The 24629-nt window shown below is 36.1% G+C and overlaps 1 protein-coding gene across 1 annotated transcript; it reads right to left on the bottom strand.

The window, feature by feature from the left end:
• Positions 1 to 10328: 10328 nt before the first annotated feature.
• On the bottom strand, positions 10329 to 16939 carry LOC137075313 (gamma-crystallin M2-like). Its single transcript, XM_067443705.1, has 3 exons — positions 16928 to 16939; positions 16582 to 16824; positions 10329 to 10601 (listed from the first exon to the last, which is right to left on the bottom strand). Exons 1-3 carry the CDS (start codon positions 16937 to 16939, stop codon positions 10329 to 10331), a joined length of 528 nt encoding a protein of 175 aa, XP_067299806.1.
• Between the last annotated feature and the right edge of the window lie 7690 nt (positions 16940 to 24629).

The raw sequence follows: 24629 nt of genomic DNA on the forward strand, positions 1-24629 counted from the left end.
CAGGTGCCAGGTCGTGCTGAAAAAACAAATCTTCATCTCCATAAAGCTTTTCAGCAGATGGAAGCATGAAGTGCTCCAAAATCTCCTGATAGCTAGCTGCATTGACCCTGCCCTTGGTAAAACACAGTGGACCAACACCAGCAGCTGACATGGCACCCCAGACCATCACTGACTGTGGGTACTTGACACTGGACTTCAGGCATTTTGGCATTTCCTTCTCCCCAGTCTTCCTCCAGACTCTGGCACCTTGATTTCCAAATGACATGCAAAATTTGCTTTCATCCGAAAAAAGTACTTTGGACCACTGAGCAACAGTCCAGTGCTGCTTCTCTCTAGGCCAAAAGTTCCTTGACCTGGGGAATGCGGCACCTGTAGCCCATTTCCTGCACACGCCTGTACACGGTGGCTCTGGATTTTTCTACTCCAGACTCAGTCCACTGCTTCCGCAGGTCCACCAAGGTCTGTAATCGGTCCTTCTCTACAATCTTCCTCAGGGTCCGGTCACCTCTTCTCGTTGTGCAGCATTTTTTGCCGAACTTTTTCCTTCCCACAGACTTCCCACTGAGGTGCCTTGATACAGCACTCTGGGAACAGCCTATTTGTTCAGAAATTTCTTTCTGTGTCTTACCCTCTCGCTTGAGGGTGTCAATGATGGCCTTCTGGACAGCAGTCGGGTTGGCAGTCTTACCCATGATTGCGGTTTTCAGTAATGAACCAGGCTGGGAGTTTTTAAAAGCCTCAGGAATCTTTTGCAGGTGTTTAGAGTTAATTTTTTGATTCAGATGATAAGGTTGTTAGTTTAGAGAACCTTTTCATGATATGCTATTTTTTTGAGACAGGAATTTTGGGTTTTCCTGAGCTGTATGCCAAAATCATCAGTATTAAAACAATAAAAGACCTGAAATATTTCAGTTGGTGTGCAATGAATCTTAAATCTATGAAAGTTTAATTTTTATCATTACATGATTACATGAACTTTATCACAATATGCTAATTTTTTGAGAAGGACCTGTATGTCAAATGTGACCGACTGAAAGGGAACAGTAATATTGTGACATTGAACACAATTCAGTATTAATAATTAATAACTGGTAAGGATGAATGGTATAAGTAAATTGGCTGATGAATTGGCTAATGAAACATTAATTTAAATTAAGATACAATTTATACAAAAATATATTATTCACTTTAAATAAAGGCTTTCTACTGAGGAGGAGGCCTGAGGAGAACTGGCACCCCGACTGAGCCTGGTTACTTCCAGGTTACTAAGTTTTTTTTTCCTCCATTCTGGCCCTGAAGGAGTTTTGGTTCCTTGCCAACCTTGCCTTTGGCTTTTGGCTTGCTCTGTTGGGGACACTTACATTTGTTCTGCCCGCATTGGCACTATATGATAATTTAAATTAGCTGGATACTGTGTTGGGGTTGACGAGTTACAAAGTAACGGATTACAGTAACGATATTACTTATTTGAGTAACAAAGTAAATCTCTGTTCTCAGGAGAAGAGATTTGTTCTCATGTTTCCTAAAGCCTGTGTTTTGAATCTTGTGTGTTGACATTTTAAAATGACCCCATTATAGCCTCCTTTATCCTGTTGTTTGTGGATTTTACATAAGGCATATTTCTTTGTGCAGACAGGGATATTGTTATTTCATATGGTTTTACATGCCATTTTGTAAACATTTATATAAAAAACACTATGCTGATAGGTTAAGTAATGATAGGGCTATGGTTTTTGTTCCATGTATCTACACTCTAAATTAAGAAACAGGAAGGTAAAGTAATAAGTAGTGAAGTTACTTTTCAAATGCAGTAACTAGTAAATAAATCTTATTACACTTCACCACGTGACAGTAGTAAGCAGGCTTCTCATTGGTTAACGCGGCGCGGATATCCGCCAAAGTTCAGATTTTCAACTTGAGCGATTTGCGTGATCCTTGCCGCGTCATTCGCGCAAATTCGCGCTATTTGCATTTCTGCATTGACTTAACATGTAAATCACTCGAGCAAAATGCATCATTTGCATGCGGTGTGAAAGCAGCATTACTCATGCTGTTCACTTTTCATAATCAACATTTCATAATCTGTACAAAACAGGCCACAGAAATCTTGTCTAAACAGTCTTGCGTCTATGGCATTTTATGATGCAGCAGGATTCATATTAAAATTTAAAGTGGTCATATAATGGTACATGCACATTTACATGTTGATTGTCCACCATTGTTTATACACTGGCTTTCATGTTTGCGCAAATCATTTCTTACCAGACTGTTTTATAAACAAGGGTCAGTATAAAGCAGGTTTTGCTAAGAAGCTGCTCCTGAAAAAAGGATTAGTAGCCTAACAACTGTTAGTGTTCCTGCTGCACCTACAGAAAAAGTGAGTGTTACATTTGAATCGCTTGCATGCTTCATGATGAATGCAAGACAACATATGCATGAGAAAAAAGAATACCATGTGTACAAATTAAAATTTAAAAACAAGGATAGTTAAAATAGTTGTAAAGATAATTTAAAATATAATAAAATTAAATAGTCACATCCACAAAAGTGGTCTGAAATAGAAATAAAACATCCTTCAGTTTACAGCCTACATACATGTACTATCTTAATTAGAACACCTCTCCTTCATTTCTTTCTCAAACACGTTCATAACATCCATTTTAATCATTATTCCCTGATTTTCACTCGGGAACCTACTTAACCCATTTTCACTCATCATACCCTTCCATAGATTTACACATACTCAAACCTTGTATGCGGCTAAAGTTTACATTAGTTACATTACGGCATGCTTTCTATGTATGACGTTCTTAATATAATTCATAATCCCAAGTTTATAATGGACAACGCGTTATGGCTGTTGTGTTAAAGGTGCCCTAGAATGAAAAAATGAATTACCTTGCCATAGTGAAATAATAAGAGTTCAGTACATGGACATCACATACTGTGAGTCTCAAACACCATTGTGCTACAACACCTTGACTCGAGGAGAAGTAACATGAATAGAGAGGCCATACACGTAATCCAGTTTGCCAAGCAATAAGTGTTTAATCAAAAAGACAAACATAACTACAAGTAAGGATTAAAATAACAAGTTACAAAACACATCAAGTCTTGACTGGAGAGGATGAGAGAGCCAACAGGATGTCCAAGCTACCAGGACCGCAGAGATCACGCTCCTAGCCTTTTGTCCCAACACATCATATACCAACTTGTCAACTCTCAAACTTCTTATAAGCAGTATGGTCAATCACCGTCAATTCTCCACACCTGTGTCACAGCCCTCAACCTGAAAACACACAACATTTACCCAGAGACTCCTGCTGGACAAAATGAAGTACTACACCCAGTGAGTCTTCACAATTGCCTCATCCTTCATATGTTAATCTCGTGAATCAAAAACACCACGGAAAAATAAGTGCTTCTCAACATAACGCCAACCGTGACGCAAGCATCCAAACATTTTTATTGTCAGGTGGAACTGATGGAGCCGAATCATCGGGACTGCAGGTAAACAAGACACTTGAGAATAGCAAAAACGGCAACTCTCATGGACACACGTCATGTTCAGGCTGTGCAGGGGAAGTGAGGACTTTTCAAATGTCATGGCAACCGCAAGCACGCAAGCTCTTTCTTGTGCTCGGATGATCTAAAAACACCAAGAAACAAAGTGTGCTGCATTTTAGCAATCTCCATTTGAGATGTTCTGCTTAAAGGATCATACAGTCGGTTTGTGTTCTGTCAGGACTCATGAGCCGCTTCGCTGAACTGCTGTGAGCGGCTGAAATAAGCCAATCAGAGAAGAGCTCAACATTAATATTCATGACTCTTCCAAATAAGGCAAAACAGAGCATTACATCCTAGGGACAATTTATAGGGTGGTAAATGGACCTGTAAAACTGTATCTGGACAATTTTTGCCCTTAAATAAGCATCATACCCTCTATGTAGATATCAGAGAACAATTAAACATAGATTCAATTCATTCTAGGGCACCTTTAATACAAACTGTGTACGCTGGTGATAACGTTAATGTGGTAACACTACACTAAGCTTACTTTTGTAGATTGTTTATTACAGTGTCTATTATTGATTAAGAAGTAATGTCAAAAAAATCGTGTTGTAACAGTTATTACACTGCATAGATAACATTACACACCACTGACAAGCCTACATTTACCGATAAAATGTTTTTATTGGCATTAGCTGTAAAAATCAATCTGTCAATGAACTAACGAATACATCAATAAACACATAGCATTTGTATCTCACTATGCTAACATTACCGTGCCATACCTACAAAGATAGATCAAAGTGACATTACGTTAACCAACCATTTTGAAACATCCTATTTGAGCCCACATTTTCGAACTTCGTTGGGGCCGTCATCTTGTTCCAGGTACGACTCAAATTGATACAATGTGTCCTCAGAGACACCCTTTGACATTCTTTCTCTAAAATTTACCCTCAACTATTGTCAAGGCAACACTCCATGTGCCCCACAGAACAGAGGGGTGGGGTGAGCAAAGCTTATTATCATTTAAAGTCACTTGCATTGAAATGACTTGCTGAAAACAGAGCTGTTTTTGACCAGGTAAAATGAGTGTTTTCTTACAATACTGAGAATTTTGAATTGAAGTATATTACAAACTTTTCATTAGACACTAACAAATCATATTAACTTTGAAAAAAAAGGCATTTTATGACGCCTTAAAATATTTAAAGTCTTTTTGTGGTTTTTTAATTCACAGACACTAACAGAATAAATGTATCCTCACAATCAGCGGTTTAATCCTCTGCTCTTAGAAATTAAACTGCTTTTCTTTTGAGGTAAATTATTCCAGTATTATTCCTCACAGCATCTTAAAATTAGGTAAAGTAGGCCTACATGCACGAATCTTGATGTGTTTATTTGAGTTGATGTGGGCTTTGACTCAAATTGTCAAATTGATCGCGTCAGTATTTGAATCTCAAAAGAATGTGCGCTCCATGGGCGTGGCCACATTAACACTAATGAATGTCTTTATTTATTATTGTTCTGCATATCTGCATCATTCTGCTAATTGTTTGTTATATGTCTCTCCAGTTCTGGATTTCAAATTCAAAGCACATTATATCCAGCTCTTGGGTTAAAACATCTTGCTTTAAGGTTCAACATTTCTATTTAGAATAGTGCAAAGTTCTCAGTATTTGCAATAAAAGAATGAAACTTACCTGACCCAAAGCCTCATAGTTGTAGCTGAATGATAGCTTTGTACACTATTATTGGGCAAAAATCATCGATTCTCGATTGACAGTTCAAAAGTAGTCATGTACAGGGGTGCCTACAAGATTGCCTAATCATAGATGACTGCATCACAATAGCTATTTACAACAGCTCCTAAGCTGGCATCCTAATTAAACTTAAGTAGACTTAGGTTTTCAATTTCACTAAATAGTTTTTTCTTGTTTACCACATCATGCCTTTGAATAATGATGGTTTGTTGAACCTCCTGAATGAAATTCCTACCTACTGGCTAACGCAGTTACTGTTTAACAGCAGGCTATATTAATGTCATATAATTTTTTTCGGGCTTTTATTTGCTGTTTTCAAACTGTTTTTATATGTGTGTTATACAGATGTCTTTGATCATTATGCTGCATTTCACTGCTTATTCAGTGTCTTGGGCTTGAGTTCAGCCTTTAAAAATGTGCCTCAAAATCCTGTAAGTTTTCAATTACACTGCACTGCATGGCATGTTTTTTAAAGCATAAAGTGTTCTGTGTAAACGACCCCTTTGCTTATTTAGATCAACACAGTTCATTTTGTGTAAACACCGGACACCTTATTTATTAACATATATGAGTAGTGATACATGATGTAGAAATCGTATTACAGAGTTCATATTGAAACACTGTTAAAATCAGGGTATGCTGACTTCATCACAGTCTCCATGCAAGGAGGGACAGTGCTCTATTCTGACAAAATAAGATTTTTCCCAGCAACATATAATTCATTATTTTGCATTTAAAGCTGTCATGAACTGGCTTTTTAAAATGTGTTATACTGTTGTTTGAGGTCAACTAATGACGTTTGTGTGGATTTCACATTCAAAAACATCATAACAAATAAGAAATAGGCTATTTTTCTACACTGGTTTTGAGGCTCTCTTCTGAACGCTGGGTTTTGATGGGCGTGTCGCACTGGAGACAGTAAACACCCACGGCTAGGATTGGATAAGATTTGCATATTTAATGAGCTCCAGCTCCCCTGTCAGTTCAGTTCACATGAGGGAGAGAGGGATTGTCAAACAAACACAATGATTTATTTCTCATCCATCCGCGATTGATTGGAATATTATATCTGTATTACATGGCCCGCCTGATCGGTTGATATATGCGTGAAACACACACACCCACACACACACACACAGCACGCACCCAGATCTAGAAAGGAATGTAATTAAATTTTATTTAATTACAAACCAATTATGTATAAAGCTTATGTAGTGACTGTGTTCTTTCACGATATCTTGCTATCTTCTTCGACATGTTTCTTGCTACTGGCTATTGTGAGTCGGTGGGCAGGGCTACTGAATAACGTGCTTATTATTCTGTAGAGGCTGTGTTTCTTTGTGCGACGACGTAAGGATAAAGTACACAATCGTTTCTGTGGCCTGGTGTCTATAAAAGCTTTTATTTGACTAATAAGGAAGTTTTCAGCTCTGAAACTTACAGGATATTCTTATATTACCATGACCTTTCATATATCAAAATCTCAAGGGAAAGTTGATTTCTCAATTCATCACCCCTTTAAGTAGATGTTTACCTATTATGGTTTTCTTTGAGTGGCTCTTAAAAGCATGAAATAGACCAGTGGTTCTCAAACTTGTCCTGTAGGACCACCAGCCCTGCTCATTTTGTATGTCTCCCTATATCTGACACACCCATTTCAGATCTTGCAGTCTCTACTAATGAGCTCATGAGTTGAATCGTGTGTGTTAGATGAGGGAGACATACAAAATGTGCAGGGCTAGTGGTCCTCCAGGACAGGTTTGAGAACCACTGAAATAGACCCTTGTAGGCAGTGAAAATGACTTTCCCTATGTGCTGCAAAGAGTTCTAATTTTATTTTAAAAAATAGCCATATGGTATTTGAATCAGGTGATCATCTTTCTTTGTAACAAATTTGTCTGAGCTTGTATAGATTTCTACATTTCTACACTAAAAGAATCATTAGAGCATGGGTCTCAAACTCGCGACTCACAGTATGATATTTTGTGGGCCCCTACTTGACATCAAAGTTTAGCCCAAACATTGTTGCATTGCATGTGCCGTGCTTACCACGCTTTTATTTTCAGAAATGGAAGCTGCCTCACTTTCTCTGTGTGTGTGTGTGTGTGTGTGTGTGTGTGTGTGTGTGTGTGTGTGTGTGTGTGTGTGTGTGTGTGAGAGTTGGCTTGGCCATCCCTCATGCAGTATAATTGGTTGATGCCGCTTGATTGACAGGAACAGAATGTGAGGCTGATCATACAGTTGAAAGGAATGGGGTCTAACAGCGCTCGTCAATGTCATAATGATTGAGATGGCCAAACAAATCAAAGTAGGCAGGGTTTACGTTCTCTTTTGGCTCGTACACCGTCTTCACACACAGACGAGTGTGTCAATCTCGCTTAATGTCGTTGCGGAGATGGACTCTATTCTTTCCAGTGAAATCACAAAATGCACACAAACATGTCCATGCTCTTAATATACAATCATTGATGGAAATCTTTGGTTTTAATAAAGAAGAGAAAAAAAAACTATAGGAGGGCGGATTAGATATAATAGATATAATTAGTTGTTTACTATTATAAGTAATAATAGCAAATTTATGTACAGATACTGGTCATATAATTAGAATATCATCAAAAAGTTGATTTATTCCATTCAAAAAGTGAGACTTCTATATTATATTCATTCATTACACACAGACTGATATATTTCAAAGGTTTATTTATTTTAATTTTGATAATTATAAATAACAACTAAGGAAAATCCCAAATTTGGTGTGGTGTGGCATGGAGTCGATGCGTCTGTGGCACTGCTCAGGTGTTATGAGAGCCCAGGTTGCTGTGATAGCGGCCTTGAGCATTGTTTGGTCTGGCATATTGCATCTTCCTCTTCACAATACCCCATAGATTTTGTATGGGGTTAAGGTCAGGCGAGTTTGCTGGCCAGTTAAGAACAGGGATACCATGGTCCTTAAACCAGGTACTGGTTGTTTGGACACTGTGTGCAGGTGCCAAGTCCTGTTGGAAAATGAAATCTGCATCTCCATGAAGTTGGTCACGGGCAGGAAGCATGAAGTGCTTTAAAACTTCCTGGTATACGGCTGCGTTGACCTTGGACCTTAGAAAATACAGTGGATCAACACCAGCAGATGGCATGGCAACCCAAACCATCACTGACTGTGTAAACTTTACACTGGACCACAACATGGATTGTGTGCCTCTCTTCTCTTCCTCCAGACTCCGGGAACCTGATTTCCAAAGGAAATGCAACATTTACTTTAATCAGAGAACACAACTTTGGACCACTGAGCAGTCCTTTTTGTCTTTAGCCCAGGATTAGACGCTTCTGACGCTGTCTGTTGTTCAAGAGTGGCTTGACACAAGGAATGTGACAGCTGAAACCCATGTGTTGCATATGTCTGTGTGTAGTGGTTCTTGAAGCACTGACTCCAGCTGCAGTTCACTCTTTGAGAATCTCCCCCACATTTTTGAATGGGTTTTGTTTCACAATCCTTTCCAGGGTGAGGTTAAGCCTATTGCTTGAACACCTTTTCAAGCACGCATCTACCACATCTTTTCTTTTCTTTCAATTTGCCTTTCTATTAATGTGCTTGGACACAGAGCTCCGTGAACAGCCACCCTCTTTTGCAATGATCTTTTGTGTCTTGCCCTCCTTGTGCAAAGTGCATTACCATCTTTTAGAGAACTGTCAAGTCAGCTGTCTTCCCCATGATAGTGTAGCCTACAGAACTGAGAGACCATTTAAGGGCCTTTGCAGGTGTTTTGAGTTAATTAGCTGATTAGAGTTTGGACTCAGGTGTCTTCAATATTGGACCCTTTCAAAATATTCTAATTTCCTGAGATATTGAATTTGGGATTTTCTTTAGTTCTCAGTTATAATCATCACAATTAAAAGAAATAAACATTTGAAATATTTAAGTCTGTGTGTAATGAATGAATATAATAAGTTTTACTTTTTGAATGGAATTAGGGAAATAAATAGACTTTTTGATGACATTCTAATCATATGACCAGCACCTGTATTTATTCACTAATGCAAAGAATCTAAGGACTAATAATATATTTGATGCAAATGAGTGCAAATATTGTTTGTAAATAGTCCTAAAAAGATTATTTTCCAACTAGAATTAAACCTAGAATTCTGTTCACTGTTCTGTTTAACCTGGTTACGTCCTTGCTTTGAATTAGTCTATTATTTTTTAATATAATTAAAATCATTCATAATTTCAATGATTTAATTTCTATAGGCTATAGTTTAAAAAAGATCATTTATATTCAGAAGGACTGTTCATGAAGAACAGTTCATGTTCATAAAGCAATGCTCAAATTCTGAGGAACAGTTCATGTTCAAAAGAAACATTCATGTTGATAATAATAATAAAGATTGTGAAGACCGGGTCAGTTGTGCTCCTTTTTTTTGGAAATCTTAAACTTTTTTGTGGAATGCTTGATGCGGCCCAGCTTGACCCAGCTAGAGTCTATCTCTAGCGGTCCCCAGGTAAGTTGTTTTAGATCCCTGCATTAGAGGCAGTAAATTAGTAATATTAGAGGAAGTAAGGATTTTGCAGGCACAGTGTTTGTTGTAGAGAAATAATTTTATTGAAACACTTTGTATGTGCTGTATAACAGTTAGACTGTTGAAGCCCATTTTTATGATGCCTTGGGTCCTTCAAATCCAACAGCTGGAACTGCTTTCTAGACTTTGCACTTTCTGTGTGAGGATTTCAGGCTTTTAATAGCATTTTTTAAATATATATATATATATATATATATATATATATATATATATATATATATATATATATATATATATATATATATATATATATATATATATATATATACAGAAACTATGTAATCAAACAATTTTAGCCTTCCTCATTTGAACCCAGCTGTAAATCAAAACAAACCCTAAATTTTGAATTTAAAAAAATGTTTTATTTGTGAGACTGTTTAATTTATTAGATTCTTTTTATTGATTAGACATGCAAATATTAGTGGCAGTAAGGATTTTGCAGTCGCAGTGTTTGTTGTAGAGAAATTATTTTATTGAAAATTAGTACCAGGAGTCCATGATACGCCTCATACTCATGAATCTCATGCCACCCATATTGCTGAAGCTCCTGTACTCTCCAGGCCTGAAGTACCACATCCTGCCTCTGTAGTGGGGCTGCTCATACATGAGCCAGTGGCCTTCCATCACATGACAGGACTGGCAGTGAGACATGCGGTAACGGTCCATGATGCTGTCACAGTCATCCATCATCTCATACATCTGACCCATGAAGTTCTCCCTCTCGTAGATCCTCATTCTGTAGGATCCCCTGTACTGTTGTGAAAAAGAAGTCAGGCATAATTTTTAGCATTATTTAGCAAGTGGATAAGAATCAATAGGAAATGTAAAACTAAATTTAGATCAAGTTCATGGGCGTGGAAAGTAGGGGTACTGCAGCAAATGCAAATTTTGCATGCTACGGATATTTTTGTAAATTTACATATATTAATTTTTAGTATTTAGTCATTTATTTGGATTATAATTGGATAATGTTTTTGAAACACTTTTTGTTTCTGGTGTTATTAGAGGATGCTTTAGGCCAGTCTAAGTTGTTTACTCACAGGCCTGTATTGCAGTTACAGGAAAGTGAGACCTTTTTGGAAAAAACTCAATTGTTATTGGGAGATTATTTAGTAAGGGCAAGTAGGGTGTTTTCACACTAGCAGTATATGTGGGAGAGAGTTGCTATAGTTTGAGTACACTGTAATGCAATACAGGTGGTAACTCATTCTGAGGGGCATTTTAAGACTCTCAGAATTTGCTGCATATCCGTATGGACCGTTTTATCAAGCCAGAACAGGTTTGTCCTACTGTAGCGTCCCATGGCCAAAGCCTGGCTCCCCACCGAAACTAAGTGGGTTCAAGCCAGGATGTAACGTGAATTGGATACTGTTTTTGAAACACTCAATTGTTATTAGAGGATGCTTTAGGTAGGCCAGACTTAGTTGTTTACTCATAGGCCTGTATTGCAGTTACTTTTTTTTTTCTATGTTGAATTATGTTTTTCAAAACAGTGTGACGTCATATTTTGACGCTGCAGTTCAAAGTAGTGATCAACCGATACTGTTTTTTTATAACCAAAACCGGTTTATTTGCATGTATATGTGCCGATAACCGATATATAGAACCGATATTTATTGAATGTATTATTTGTATTTTTTACAATTATAGCAACAGCACCGGACTGAACTTTTTAAACACTGTAATTTTTGCATTTTCACTCCCTTACATACAGAACAAAAGACAATTCTTCATCAATAAATAGTCAGAAAGAGGTTTTTTTTTTTTTATACAGTGCAAAGTGTTTAACATTAACCCAGTTGGTAACACTTTATTTTAAGGTTCAGTTATTAACTATTATCTAGTTTCTTATTAGCATGCATATTACTAGGATATTGGCTGTTTATTAGTACTTATAAAGCACATATTAATGCTTTATTCTGCATGACCTTATTCTACATGCCTTCATCCTACCCAATACCTAAACTTAAATGCTACAAAAAATAACTATTCATTATTATAGATAACTATTAATAAGCAGTAAATTAGGAGTTTACTGAGGCAAAAGTCGTAGTTAATAGTGAATATGTGTTCCCCATACTAAAGTGTTACCATGCTGTTTCATCTTTTTATTTATAAATACAGCATATGTGACCCGTCACGGATACCTCGGACACAAGTCGGCAGCACTACTTTCGAGCAAAAGGAAAAAGGCGCGTTTTTTTCTTCTTCTTAAAAATAGGTGATTTTCTCTTTTTTGCAGAATCTGTTAGTTGAAATCACGAAGAAGCCTCTCCTTGTTTGAGAAAGCAGTATTGATATTTTTAAAAGCGTACATTTTGAGGTTGAAATCGGCTTGTTTTTCTGAGATTCTACATTGCAGTAGGGGCGTTTCATTGTCAGTGTGTATTTGCATACTGGATAAACTGGCTTGTTATTGCCCCGCCCTCCAAAGGGAAGCATGGTTACTTATGCGACGATGAAAGCGGCATAATAAGACTGAATAATATCCCTAATCTACAACTGAGCGAAGATGAAGAAGAGGAAGAATGTATCGGACTGGCGTCAGACGAGTTGGACAACAAAAAAATTGGAAATGGAAACTTTCACTGCACAAGGAGCCTGTAGCCAGAAACTTTCTCCAAACATTATGTACAACATACGGCTGGATTCTTTAGCTGTGAAAAAAGAGTGGCAGGACATGCAAATTATTGGACATTATTGGCCTGAATCCACTTGAATTAGTTTGGACTACTCTTTCAGTAGCCGCGTTTCCATTACAGATTTGCACAAAACCTTTGCTATATTTAGGCTGCTAAATGTCGATAAAAAACTATTGTGAAATGATGGCGTTTCCATTAACCGCTTTTATGCATCTAAAACGTTTTTTTCCTCCTGAGAAGTCATTCCAAAAAGTATGCAAAGTATGTTGGTAAGTTTGTGTATATTCCAGCTCCGCAATAGCCATTATTTTTAATGGAAGGATAGGTGTGTTATCCAAGCATTAATTAAACTAAACTAAATGAACTAAATGTTTGATTTTGCATGGTGGTAACTTTGTTTTGACAAAGACATTTTGGCTTTGAATTTCGTTTGTTAGAAATATGAACTGAATTTAGAAAACTTTGCAGCGTTTTAAATGAGTGCATTCAAAATAATCCATTCTCTGAATCAACAACCTTTGTGAGTGTACAGAAATAAAAGTTGACAGTTTATAGTTTATAATTATGTTTTGCACATATCTGTGTGGTATTGAGTGTTATATCTGCTGCCATAAAGGACAATGTCCATCAGAATTCACCGACAACTTTGTCGGCCATGGGTTAAAGAAAACGTATAGCCTATTTAATTAGGCTTTGTTTAAATATTAGCCTGTAATATTTTTTTATTTCATGTGTTGATAATTTAAAAAAGCAGCATGAGTAAGATAGGTTTGAATGAATTTCAATTCCCGAATAAAGCTCTCTCTACGGGCCTGATGTGCGATGCCGCGCTGAGTGACATATCACTGTCTCACGCAAAGAAAAATGTTGCAAGTTAGCCTACTACATAATACACATTTGAACACATAGATAATACAGAAGACAAACAGAATGTGGGACCGGACAGCCAAAGGTGAAGGCTGTTCGGCCGCCACATACGACAAACAGAAAGTGTGCCTGAATGACTTATTTCATTGGAGGCAACGAGATCTGCAAGAATACTATTCTGTTTCTTATGAGGTGTTTCCATAAACATTAAAATTTCTCATTTTGTGTGCATTCTCAGAACACGTAGACTACACGTTATCTTATGTTGAGACCTTCCCATACCTACCTATTGTTATTAACTGTCGTTTTAATTTTAATCGTTAGCATCGTATCATTGCTAAAAAAACCAATTACTATAATGGGCTTTTAGATGGTAATGTTAGCTTCTGCTATCCTTTATTATTAATGTGCGGTCCGATTTTTATCTGTTGCGTCTGTCGTTACTATGCATTATGCAACCATGCAACCATGCAACTTTACGGGGGGAGCTTTACAGGGGGTATGACTTATCTAAATGGGATGTAAATAACCCCTATTGTCACTCCCCGCAGGTGAGAACTGCAAAAAGTTTTCTCCAATTTAAACATTGTTAAATGTCTACATTCAAATGGCCAAAACTTTTCCAAATATTATCAGATTTCCATGTGTTACACATTATTGGAAAGCTTGAGTCTACAGTTTCAAGACTACAATTCAGAATCTGCAAATAAGCCCCAGAACTGACTTGTGTCCCTACTTTCTGTGATTGGTCACATATTAACAACAGGCAAAATTAATTTACAAAGTCTAATGTTTTCAAATGGAAAAAAAATAAATGAGAGTGGAGTCTATCAACTCCCCATAACTATAAGCATAAATATAAGCATTCATTTTAAACTATAGTTTTAAAAGGTTTATGTATTTAATAGACTAAAGAGTGAATATTTCTGGAATAATAAAATAAACAAAACCACAAATTCATCATAGCTATTAGTCCATCTCATTTTGCACGTTATCAAAATTATTAATAATGTTTGTGTCGATCTAGATTATGAAATACTGATGAAAGAGCACTGTTTCATCTCAGTGTTTACACGTCTAGCCGAGGCCTAAATTAATTTTCACAGAGCTGTAATTATTTAGAGGTTTATCATATAAATGGTTTATTCATATAATTTATGAAAATAAATAGCCTATTAAGTCTTTAAGTATTAATTATTTGGTGCTGAGCCTATAATGAACAATATTGTGATTACAAAAAATGAATAGCTGTTTGGAGCATTGAAAACTACACTAGCGCGGTTGCTTTTGTTTGCGGGGTTTCTGGGGTTACTGCTGCATTCTGCAGTTCCATCAGTCTCCTTCGTTCAGCTCATGCATGATGGGCTTGTTGTTTACATCTGTCCCTTCGACACGGAATACAGCGGTGTTGAGCATTTTATATGAGCAAAGTATTCTTGAGTGCATTATAAATTTTTTAATAATTGTTAATAAATTATTATTTATGGTATTTTGAAGTGCCCATGATAAAAATATTGTGCATATTTATTATCGTGATATATCGCATTACCGAAAATCGGCACGTCTACTAAGCATAAAGGTACAATGTTATACACTTAGCCATTAGTAGAGATGATAAATACTCAATATGCTTAGGTCAAGTTGATTGCTGTCATGTTGAATTTCGCAAAATTTAATTGATGACAAAATGCATGTGTTGCTAGTATGCTGCATCCAGGAACTTTTTTTTTAGAACTAAGTTAGCTTTAGCTACTACTAATCGACAATGCTTTCATCATGGAAACTCTTACATGCAAAACACAGTATATGTTATGAATCTTACACGAAATTCATCTTTATCACTGTATAACTGATGTTATTGGAAAAACATGTATCAATGCTACCCGTTTTTAGATTTGCCTTATAAATATAACTAGCTTGTTACCGAATCAAACAAAAATATATTTAAAACTTTACCAGTATCGGTATTCTAGCTTGATAGTGAGTACTAAAAGACATCTTATTTGTTTATATTCATACTGATAAAGTTAGATTTCTTATTACATGTGGTTTTGACATGATGTCACTACATACACACCGCTCCTCTCAGGTCAATAATGCGTCTTCCAGCTGAGCGGTCGGTGAGGCGCGTTCATGTATTTTGGGGGCGTGGCTTTGGAAAGAGCCCAGAAGGGAAAAGGTGGAGTGAATGAAAATAATGAGCTGTCTTTAAAACTGTCGTGATAGGTCTACAGACACTCAATTTTTATACTTTCTTTTTCAAAGTACTTACATTTTAATTATGTATTGATATATAAATAAAGTTTAAACAAATTTGAAAACCTTAATAATTCTTACCTACCCTACCTTTAATATAATTTAAGAAATTTAAAACAAGTCGGTCTTGTTTAAAGTTACATACAGTGACCTTTGCTGGAGGCTGGAGCAACAACCAGTGAGTGAACGGCTGAATGTTACTTCACCAGATGAACATAAACAGAGAGATAAGTTCAGCGCTTATATTTCCAACATGCTTTCATTCATGGCTGTTTTATTTAATTCATGTAAAGTTACGTCTTTATTGTGACATGACGGATTACCTGACTGACTCTGAGTTTGTCTCTACTTTTAGCACCAAGTTTAAACTACATAACTACATAGTAGCATCTCACAATTGTAACATCTTATTTGTGCATTACTGTTATGATGGATAAAGTTAATTAATTAAGGGATTTTAACTTTGAAAACTGTTGTTGACTCATCTCCCCTCAGACGCATGTGCACTTGTATGCATTTGTCAAAACGCCTACAAGATGGGCCATTTATCGGTGAATCTGATATTACAAAACCGATACCCGATTATGGGAAATTGCTTAAATATAGGGAAACCGATCTATCGGTCGACTGTTTTTTTTTCTTCATTTTAATTTCCTGTCACTGCACAGCCTTTTTTGTTGTATATAACAGTGTGAATTGCTTTTAAAGGCTTAATGTATGTTCAACAGACCAGTCGGTTGCTTTACAATTGCAAGCATTATTATTAATGTCAAAAAGTGATGTGTAGTCAAATGCCCTTTGTATGCTGTTTAAACGAGTGTCCTCACAGATACGCTTTTAGACTTAATATTTTTTTAGACTATTTTGTTTCTTATTCAGATTTGGTGAACATTGCTCCTCCAACCTAGAACATCTTCCTGCGTCTAAAACATATCACAGATTCAAATAAGTTTTACTTTAGAGCTCACCATGGGGATCATGCGGCAGGACCTGATCCAGCTGCTCATTCCAAACATAGACATGTAATCAGCGTACTCGCCCCTTCTGAAGAAATACCCATTTCCCATGTAGTTGGGATTATCATACATCATCCAGCATCCGCTCTCCACTCTGCAAGAGTGACAGCGGCTCAGGTAGGAGGAGAAGTCTCCACAGTCACCCATACACTCATAAGAGCGACCCTGGAAGTTCCTGTCCTCGTAGAAGATGACCTGAAAACACAAAGTACATATTTTATAAGTTTTCACTTTATATAACTTTATATCAAAGTAATTAGGTGAAACTGTATGAAATGGATGCTGGAATGAAGTTTACCTTGCCCATCATGGTTGCGCTGGATCCTCAGTTGTTCAGACAAAGGAGAAGCTGAAGCTGATTCTGCTTGTTGACTGACTGCTGTCACCCCCCCTATATACTAGACCAAGACTAAAGACTACACAGCACCTATTGTTAGGCAATTCCTGACTGTGCAAAAAGAACTTATTCTAGCTAAAGCTTGGCATCTAGATGTTTGAGTTCACTTTTTAAAGGAATGTTCAGGGTTTTTAAAATCAAATGTAATGTATTTAAATATTTTTTTAATGAACACATACATACTTTTTTTAATGAGCATAAATAAGATAAATAAAGTGTACCAGTGTAGGTGTTAATGCTAACATGTTAAACTATAAAATGACTGTAAAACAATGATTTTAAGAACTTTATAGTTTTGACAAAAACAAGTTTTACACAATTATAAACCTCATATTTTAGCCTTTAAACCATTTTTTTAGGAAAAAAACATTTGACCTAGTTTCTAGTTTATTCCTTTGTTAGCCTTATTTAATCCTGTTAATTAATTAATTATATCATTAGTCCCTTGTTTGCTTTAGTACTTATAGTCCTTGGTTTCCTGAAGTTCCTTTGTCCGTTCTCATCTAAGTATATCTAATATATGGGCAAGTATGTTAAAAACAATTCTACATATTCCTTGTTTTCATGAGCTTTGCTACTACATTATGTGACAATATGATATGATATGGATATACTATTCTAGATACCTTATTATTTAACTTTTTTTGAATGTACATTAGTTTCATATCGATAACATTTACAACATTGTGTGAAAGCTTCCTGGACAACCTGGACGTAGGCCTATATTTAAAAGTACAAGGCAGTAGTGCCTGTGAAGTATGATGATGAGTGTAGCACACAATCTAAAGCCCTATTCGGAATGTGGAAATGAGTGGAAATAATTAATACAATTTACCCTATATAACATTACTGCCATAATAACAGCTGATTTCAAATGTTTAGGTGTTTTTCTTCTCTGAGCGGTGATGAAAGATTATTCTTGTAAATATTTTCCAGCATTTCAGTAATAAAAGTGTAGGCTATAGATCTTTAAAATGTATTCAAAGCAATTATACAGCAAAGCGCAACTATACGGTGCCCTGCAGGGGTCCAAAGCAATCTTTTCTTGAAAACTTAGAGATGTGGATTGCAATTAAATTACCACACGACCTAGGTGTTTCACGAGTTCACACTTACATATAATTATATAGAGTAATATAAATGCGTATTTGGCGTGCTGTCCGGGGGGAGGGATTCGAGCTCGAACTTAGCCCGAACCCAGAGTACCCCCCCTCTTCGTGTAAGTGGTTAGAACTAAAAGAGCAAAATGTGGAGAAGGGGTGGAGGAGGGATGCTGATAAACTGTCAACAGAATGGAGGTAAGACTGCTGTGTATATATATGCACCTCTCGTTGATTAGCTGAGTGCTATCCACCTGTGTCAATTATCTGAAAGCCCTCCTCCTGAATCTTTGTTAATTAACATCGTTTGTCAAAAAACAGTAGGTATTTCGACCAGAGTTTTTTACACGGGTGGTGGGAGAAAAACTGACATTCTAAAATAAAATCCGAAAAATATACGGCAGTAAAATCACTGACTACACTGCAAAAAAATACTTCTCTTACTTAGTATTTTTTCTAGTCCATTTTTCCTAGTCTTGTTTCTAGTCCAAACATCAAAAAATTCTTAACACAAGACGTATTTACTAGACAAGCAAAAGTAATTATCTTGTTTTGGGAAAAAAATAACTCCACAGTGGGGTATGCAAAATAATCTTAAAACAAGATTATTTTGCTTACCCCACTGGCAGATCATTTTTTCTTATTTCAAGCAAAAACTCTCTTAACTCTCTGCACCCCCCCCCCCCCCTGCATCATCATGATCTTTAAAAAAAAAACTTGCGCACCACAAAAGTCATATATGGTATAATTTGAAAGATTAGAACATCAGCTTTCTTAATAACCCAATAACTTCTGCATTTATATTACATTGAAGAAAAAAATACGGTCTGAATTAGACCCCCCCCCCTTTGAGAAAATCATGCAAATAATATACAATGTCATATTTTTATCACACAAACACACCTAAAATAGACAAGTCATATATAAAATGAAAGCTATCGGCCTCAGGAATATCGCTGAGCAGATCCAATTTCACCGATCCAATAATTTACAGAAAATTTATTATCAAAAGAATCACAAAGATGGAAATGACTCCTTTGAACAAGCAAACACATGAGTCAAATTCCTGTTCAGATCACAAACTCGTTGTAAAAAACGCTATATCAGCTTGTTCCTTAGGTTGTTTGCTTCAAAATGAGACTATTTTTACATGTCTGAGAGCAAGCATGTCCAAATAACACTGTAATATGTCACCGATGTCCAGATCAAAACGTGATGCAGACAAATACTCTAATTATTGCTAGTTTTGATTGTCGATGTTAGCCATGATTTTTGATGTCATCACATATTGTATCTTGCGACAGAAAAGCTGAGAATCTCAGCTCTTTATATACATATGGATCATGATTCTAGACCAATCAGAGCCCGAGATCTCCCTTTACAAAGTTGAAGAAGCGGAGCCTTCTTTTCGATTTCCTAGTGGCCAGTTTGTCATTGCAGATGAGTAGGAGTTATTAGACACTTTGGTCAGATAAACTTTTATTTGCATTTCCCCTGTTTAGTGCCAATTTATAGAATCAACAGAAACTTCCAAAAAGCTTGGAGAACAAAATGATTAAAAAAAAAAAAAAAAAATATATATATATATATATATATATATATATATATATATATAGGTTTTTAAACAACAAATTAATTAAGAATAAATCAAAATATTTATTTTTATATATGTTTATCATAAAATTGTGAATAGATACAATAGAATATATGCAATATTCCACCTCTGAGTTTTTTCTGTAAAATGAGACCATTTTTATCAATTTAGTCCAATGTATGTGGGTAGGGCGCTCTTTTAAATTCAGATATTCCTAATTCTCTACAAAAAAAAAAATGCTAAATGTGCTGCAGAGCTGAAGTGGTTAATTTTGATTTATTTTTCCTAAAACAAGGCAATTATTTTTACTTGTCTTGTAAATGTTTCTTAATGTAAGAATTTTTTGTAATTTTGACTAGAAACAAGACAAAAATACTAAGTAAGAAAAGCATTTTTTTACAGTGTAGCCCCTGTAAATGATGAATATACCTTACGACCACACGAGAAACACTTACCGCCCAAATAGGGCTTTATACAGCTAGTAAGTTATCGTTACATTATTTTGTTAATAAATGTTTTCAATTTGACAATGTAGTAGGGATGTCCCGATCAGGTTTTTTTGCCCTCGAGTCCGAGTCATTCAATTTTAGGTATCTGCCGATACCGAGTCCCGATCCGATATTTCTATAATACATTAAAAAAAGAATAAATAAGTGCGGAAAAAAAACGATCCAGGATGTTCCTTATTTTTTATTTAATTCACCTTATTTTAACATTCAACAACTCTGTTAACAAACAGAGCACTTCTGTAAGGTAGCTTGAACAATCAAGTAATAAATAACATAAATTCTTCACTTTTTAATTTTAGTGCAACAGTAAATATATAAAAAGTCTGGGACCGGAGTTGCGCAGTAGAGAGCACAAAGTCCAATGGCGATATCAAAAGCTCGCCCATACTCTCACATAATGCAGAACAATTAATTATGTTGGTGTAAAATAAAGTTATTTTATTTTATTTTATTTTATTTTATTTTATTTTATTTTATTTTATTTTATTTTATTTTATTTTATTTTATTTGTCTGTTTATTTTATTTGTTTTATTATCTGCTCCCAAAAATCCAGAAAAAAAAGTCCATTAGTGCCTTAGTGACAACTTCACTCAGAGAAGACATCTATCTCTGCTGTCAAGCTTGACATCACACACCCGTTTTTATAGCATCAAATAATTGACTAAAACTAAACTTTAAAAAAAAAAATGAACACTAGAAATGAAATCTTTGTGATGATAACTGCCTACAGTGACATAAACTAACTTTGGGGAAAAAAAGATTGTTTAGTTTGCCTCGCATCCATTAGAAAACACAAAGATGTGGCTATACTGGGAGCGGTCACCTGGGGGCTGTTTCTGTGTGGAGTTAAAAGGTTCTAACTCTGTGCCACCGCATAACTATTGATGTGTTAAAAAAAATTATGAGATATCCGAGTCCTGATAGGGAGGTAACGTCCCAGTCTTAATCGGGAGGTAACGTCCGATTCCGATCAAGTCTGAAATCACGTGATCGGGCCCATTTTCAGATCACGTGATCGGATCGGGACATCCCTACAATGTAGTGTGGTACATTGAGAACAATGGTCAGAATGGTCCCCCTCCCCCCTGACTCGAGGTTGCCAGACAGGCTGCAGGATCCAGCAGGAACGTTTGTAGCTGCAGCTGTGGTAACTAGAGCAGATCTGGCAACCCGGGTGCCGAAACACTACTGACTCGTGATTGATAGATAGGTGGAGGGTGGCGCTTCAGGCCAAAACACAACATGTCAACATCAGTTGATGGCTGCAACAACAAATTTTAAATGACAGTATCCTGGCCAGACTACTGTTGTCAGTGATAAAGATTAAGTATTTGAAATTAACATCATTTCTTAATGTCTAGTGACGTAACAGGGCCATTTTAGGATTAATTGAAATACATTTCTTACATATAGTTCCTTTAAATTTCATCCTTAAACCTTAACATAGGTGTCACTTATAGGTGTCACGGCCTGCATGGGCTTTGCACTGGGCAGGTTCCATGCTACACGCCATGTTTGTTTTAATGCATTATACACTAGTTGACAAAGATATCAGTAGTACAACAATGAAAGCAGACATTCTTATAAATAAAAAATAAATAAATAAATAAAAACATAAAGATAGGGTCAGCGTGGCATGGAACAGCTGGGGGATGGGCATGGATTTCAGGACCTTGGCAGCACCTCACCTTGGCAGCACCTCACCTTGAATGATAGCCCATTGCATTGTGACTCCATGAGGGGTATCAAAGCTTTAAATACCTTGTTACTTAGAGCTGATCAATATTATCATAATTATTATTATTATGTTTATTGTTATTATTATTAACATCATTGTTACTACTACTATTATTATCACTATTAATGGCTTTATCAATATTTGCCATTATTAATATAATTATTGCTATTACTACTATTGCTTCTATTTGTCCTCCTCCTGACCCTTTAACCTTCCCCTCATTCCGGATGAAATGAGTATTTGTTAATATGTTTGTCATTACTACTACTGATAACACTATTATTACTATTTGTCATTTCTAATTAATTGGATTTATCATTATTATTGTCATTATTATTAATATTGCTATTACTATTGCTGTTATCACCTTCTGCATACCCCATTTTATTTTCCTTTTTTATACACATATATTTTTTGGTTATGTCTGTTGTACTTCCCTACATGATCCTTTATTCATACATCAACACTCCCACACCAGTTACATTCACAGTTACACACACACACACACACACACACACACACACACACACACACACACACACACACACACACACACACACACACACACACACACACACACACACACACACACACACACACGTACTGGCATGTTATGTTTTGTTGCCCTTTGTATTTGTATTTTGCATCTAACTTCTCTTTTGTAACTATTGTACTTGTCTGTTTGCATAATAAAAATAAATAAATTAAAAAAAAAAGTATATTTGCATTAAAGCCAAAAAAACAAAAAACAAACAAACATAGGTGTCATCTCAGGACATTTATTTATAATATATATATATATATATATATATATATATATATATATATATATATATATATATATATATATATATATATATAATATATATATATAATGTTAGCAGTAAACTTTGTACTGTCTTACCTGATATTATTCTGTAAGAAAACTAGGGTTACCACAAATTTGAGATCCAGGTTAGAACTTAAAGGCCCGTGGAAGTGCCTTGAAAAGCGCTGCGTTATTCAATGTGTTGAAATGATTTCCCCTGAAATGGCTCCAGCGGTTAGGCTCACCTTTTTTGAAACAGCCAATAACGTTTCATTTATACTAGTGTTGTAGTACTCGAGATCGGTCTTGGTCTCGAGACCACTTTTTAAAGGTCTTGGTCTCGTCTCGGTATCGACTGCATTTTTACTCGGTCTCGTCTCAGTCTCGGGTGAAGATGACTTGGGATTTTGTCTCAAGATTGGTCAAGACCACAGCTGAAGGCATATAAAGAACAGAGAACTCCACCCCGCGCACACTCTCTCTGTCTTCAAAATAAGCACCTTCTTAGCTCTCTCTCATATTTCATATATTAATCTAAATCAAAAGTTCAGAAGACCGAATCCATGTTGAACGTTGCACGTTCGGACAGTTGTTTTGAATTACCGCTCGGCGTGAATTGCGCTCATAAAACGTTGATCTTCTCTGACCATCTAAACAGCTGACATAAATCATACTTTAAATAAACAATAAACAAATTCTATTCAGTTATGAAGTGTTTTCTGTGTTACAAACCTTCCGCGATGTTCTAACAGCTGGGATTCACACACAACGGGTCTGCTAATGTCCAATTCACGACCAAATGACTAATTTGAACCAAATTATTTTAACAACGGTAATAAGAACTAATCTGTTGAACACTGAACTGAACAAATCAGTTTAATCATTTACTCAGAACACCTCAGAAATGAGAACACAAGTGTGCTTACCCAATTTAGCAAGAGTGGAGAGTAAGAATGATTAGTTTTAACAATCCACAGTATCTGGTGATATGTAGTAAAATAAATAGTCTAAAATAATTTAGTTTAGACTGGAGTGAGGTGAAAACAGAACAAAGTTGTTTGTTAGCTAGCTGATCATTTTTATCATCACACTATTTGTACATTGTGTGAGTGAGATCCCACTCCCTATGGGCAGGTTGAAAACCTGATTTAGCTCCTACTAGTGATGCAGAATTAGCTCCTACTAGTGATGCGTGGGTAAATCCAAAATGATGGGTGTCCACGGTTACGAGTCATCCAAAAATATTTGTAATGATATTCGGGTCGTAAGAAATAAAGATGACGCAGGACAAAATGCCAATTTCCCAACACGTTAAACACTTTGATAGGCTATCCTTTTTTAAACGCATATAGCTCAATAATGTCCAACACGATCACATGGTAATGCGTATCAATAGTATGAGTGTGCAATCCCATGGCATGTATACGGCAAAATGAGTTTTGGCGTGCATATGTTACGCAGTTTTTTGTGTGCATATGATACGCACTTTATGGCGTATCTTCCCTAAACCTACCCATTTGTGTATAAAAAAACAGGATATAACAGGCAGATATGACTGCAGACAAAATTTATTCAGAAAGTACAAATATCCCAAGTGTTCCAAGGCCAAATGATTTATTTGTGTGAAATAAACCCCCAAAACCGATCAGTAATGTCGAGTCCACCTAAAAAAGAGAAATACATTTCAAACATTGCCGCCGGAAGAAACGTCACGTCAGCTTTGACAGCATTGGTTGTCATGTGTCTCGTGATCAATTGTGTCATTACGTCAGCTTTGATTGTAAAATGCCATTGGCTCTCGTGTGTCTCGTGACCGATCGCGTCATTCTAAACTTGTCGAGTGTATCATTTGA

This window comes from Pseudorasbora parva, chromosome 5 (genome assembly GCF_024679245.1).
Source record: "Pseudorasbora parva isolate DD20220531a chromosome 5, ASM2467924v1, whole genome shotgun sequence".
NCBI classification, from domain to species: Eukaryota; Metazoa; Chordata; class Actinopteri; order Cypriniformes; family Gobionidae; genus Pseudorasbora; species Pseudorasbora parva.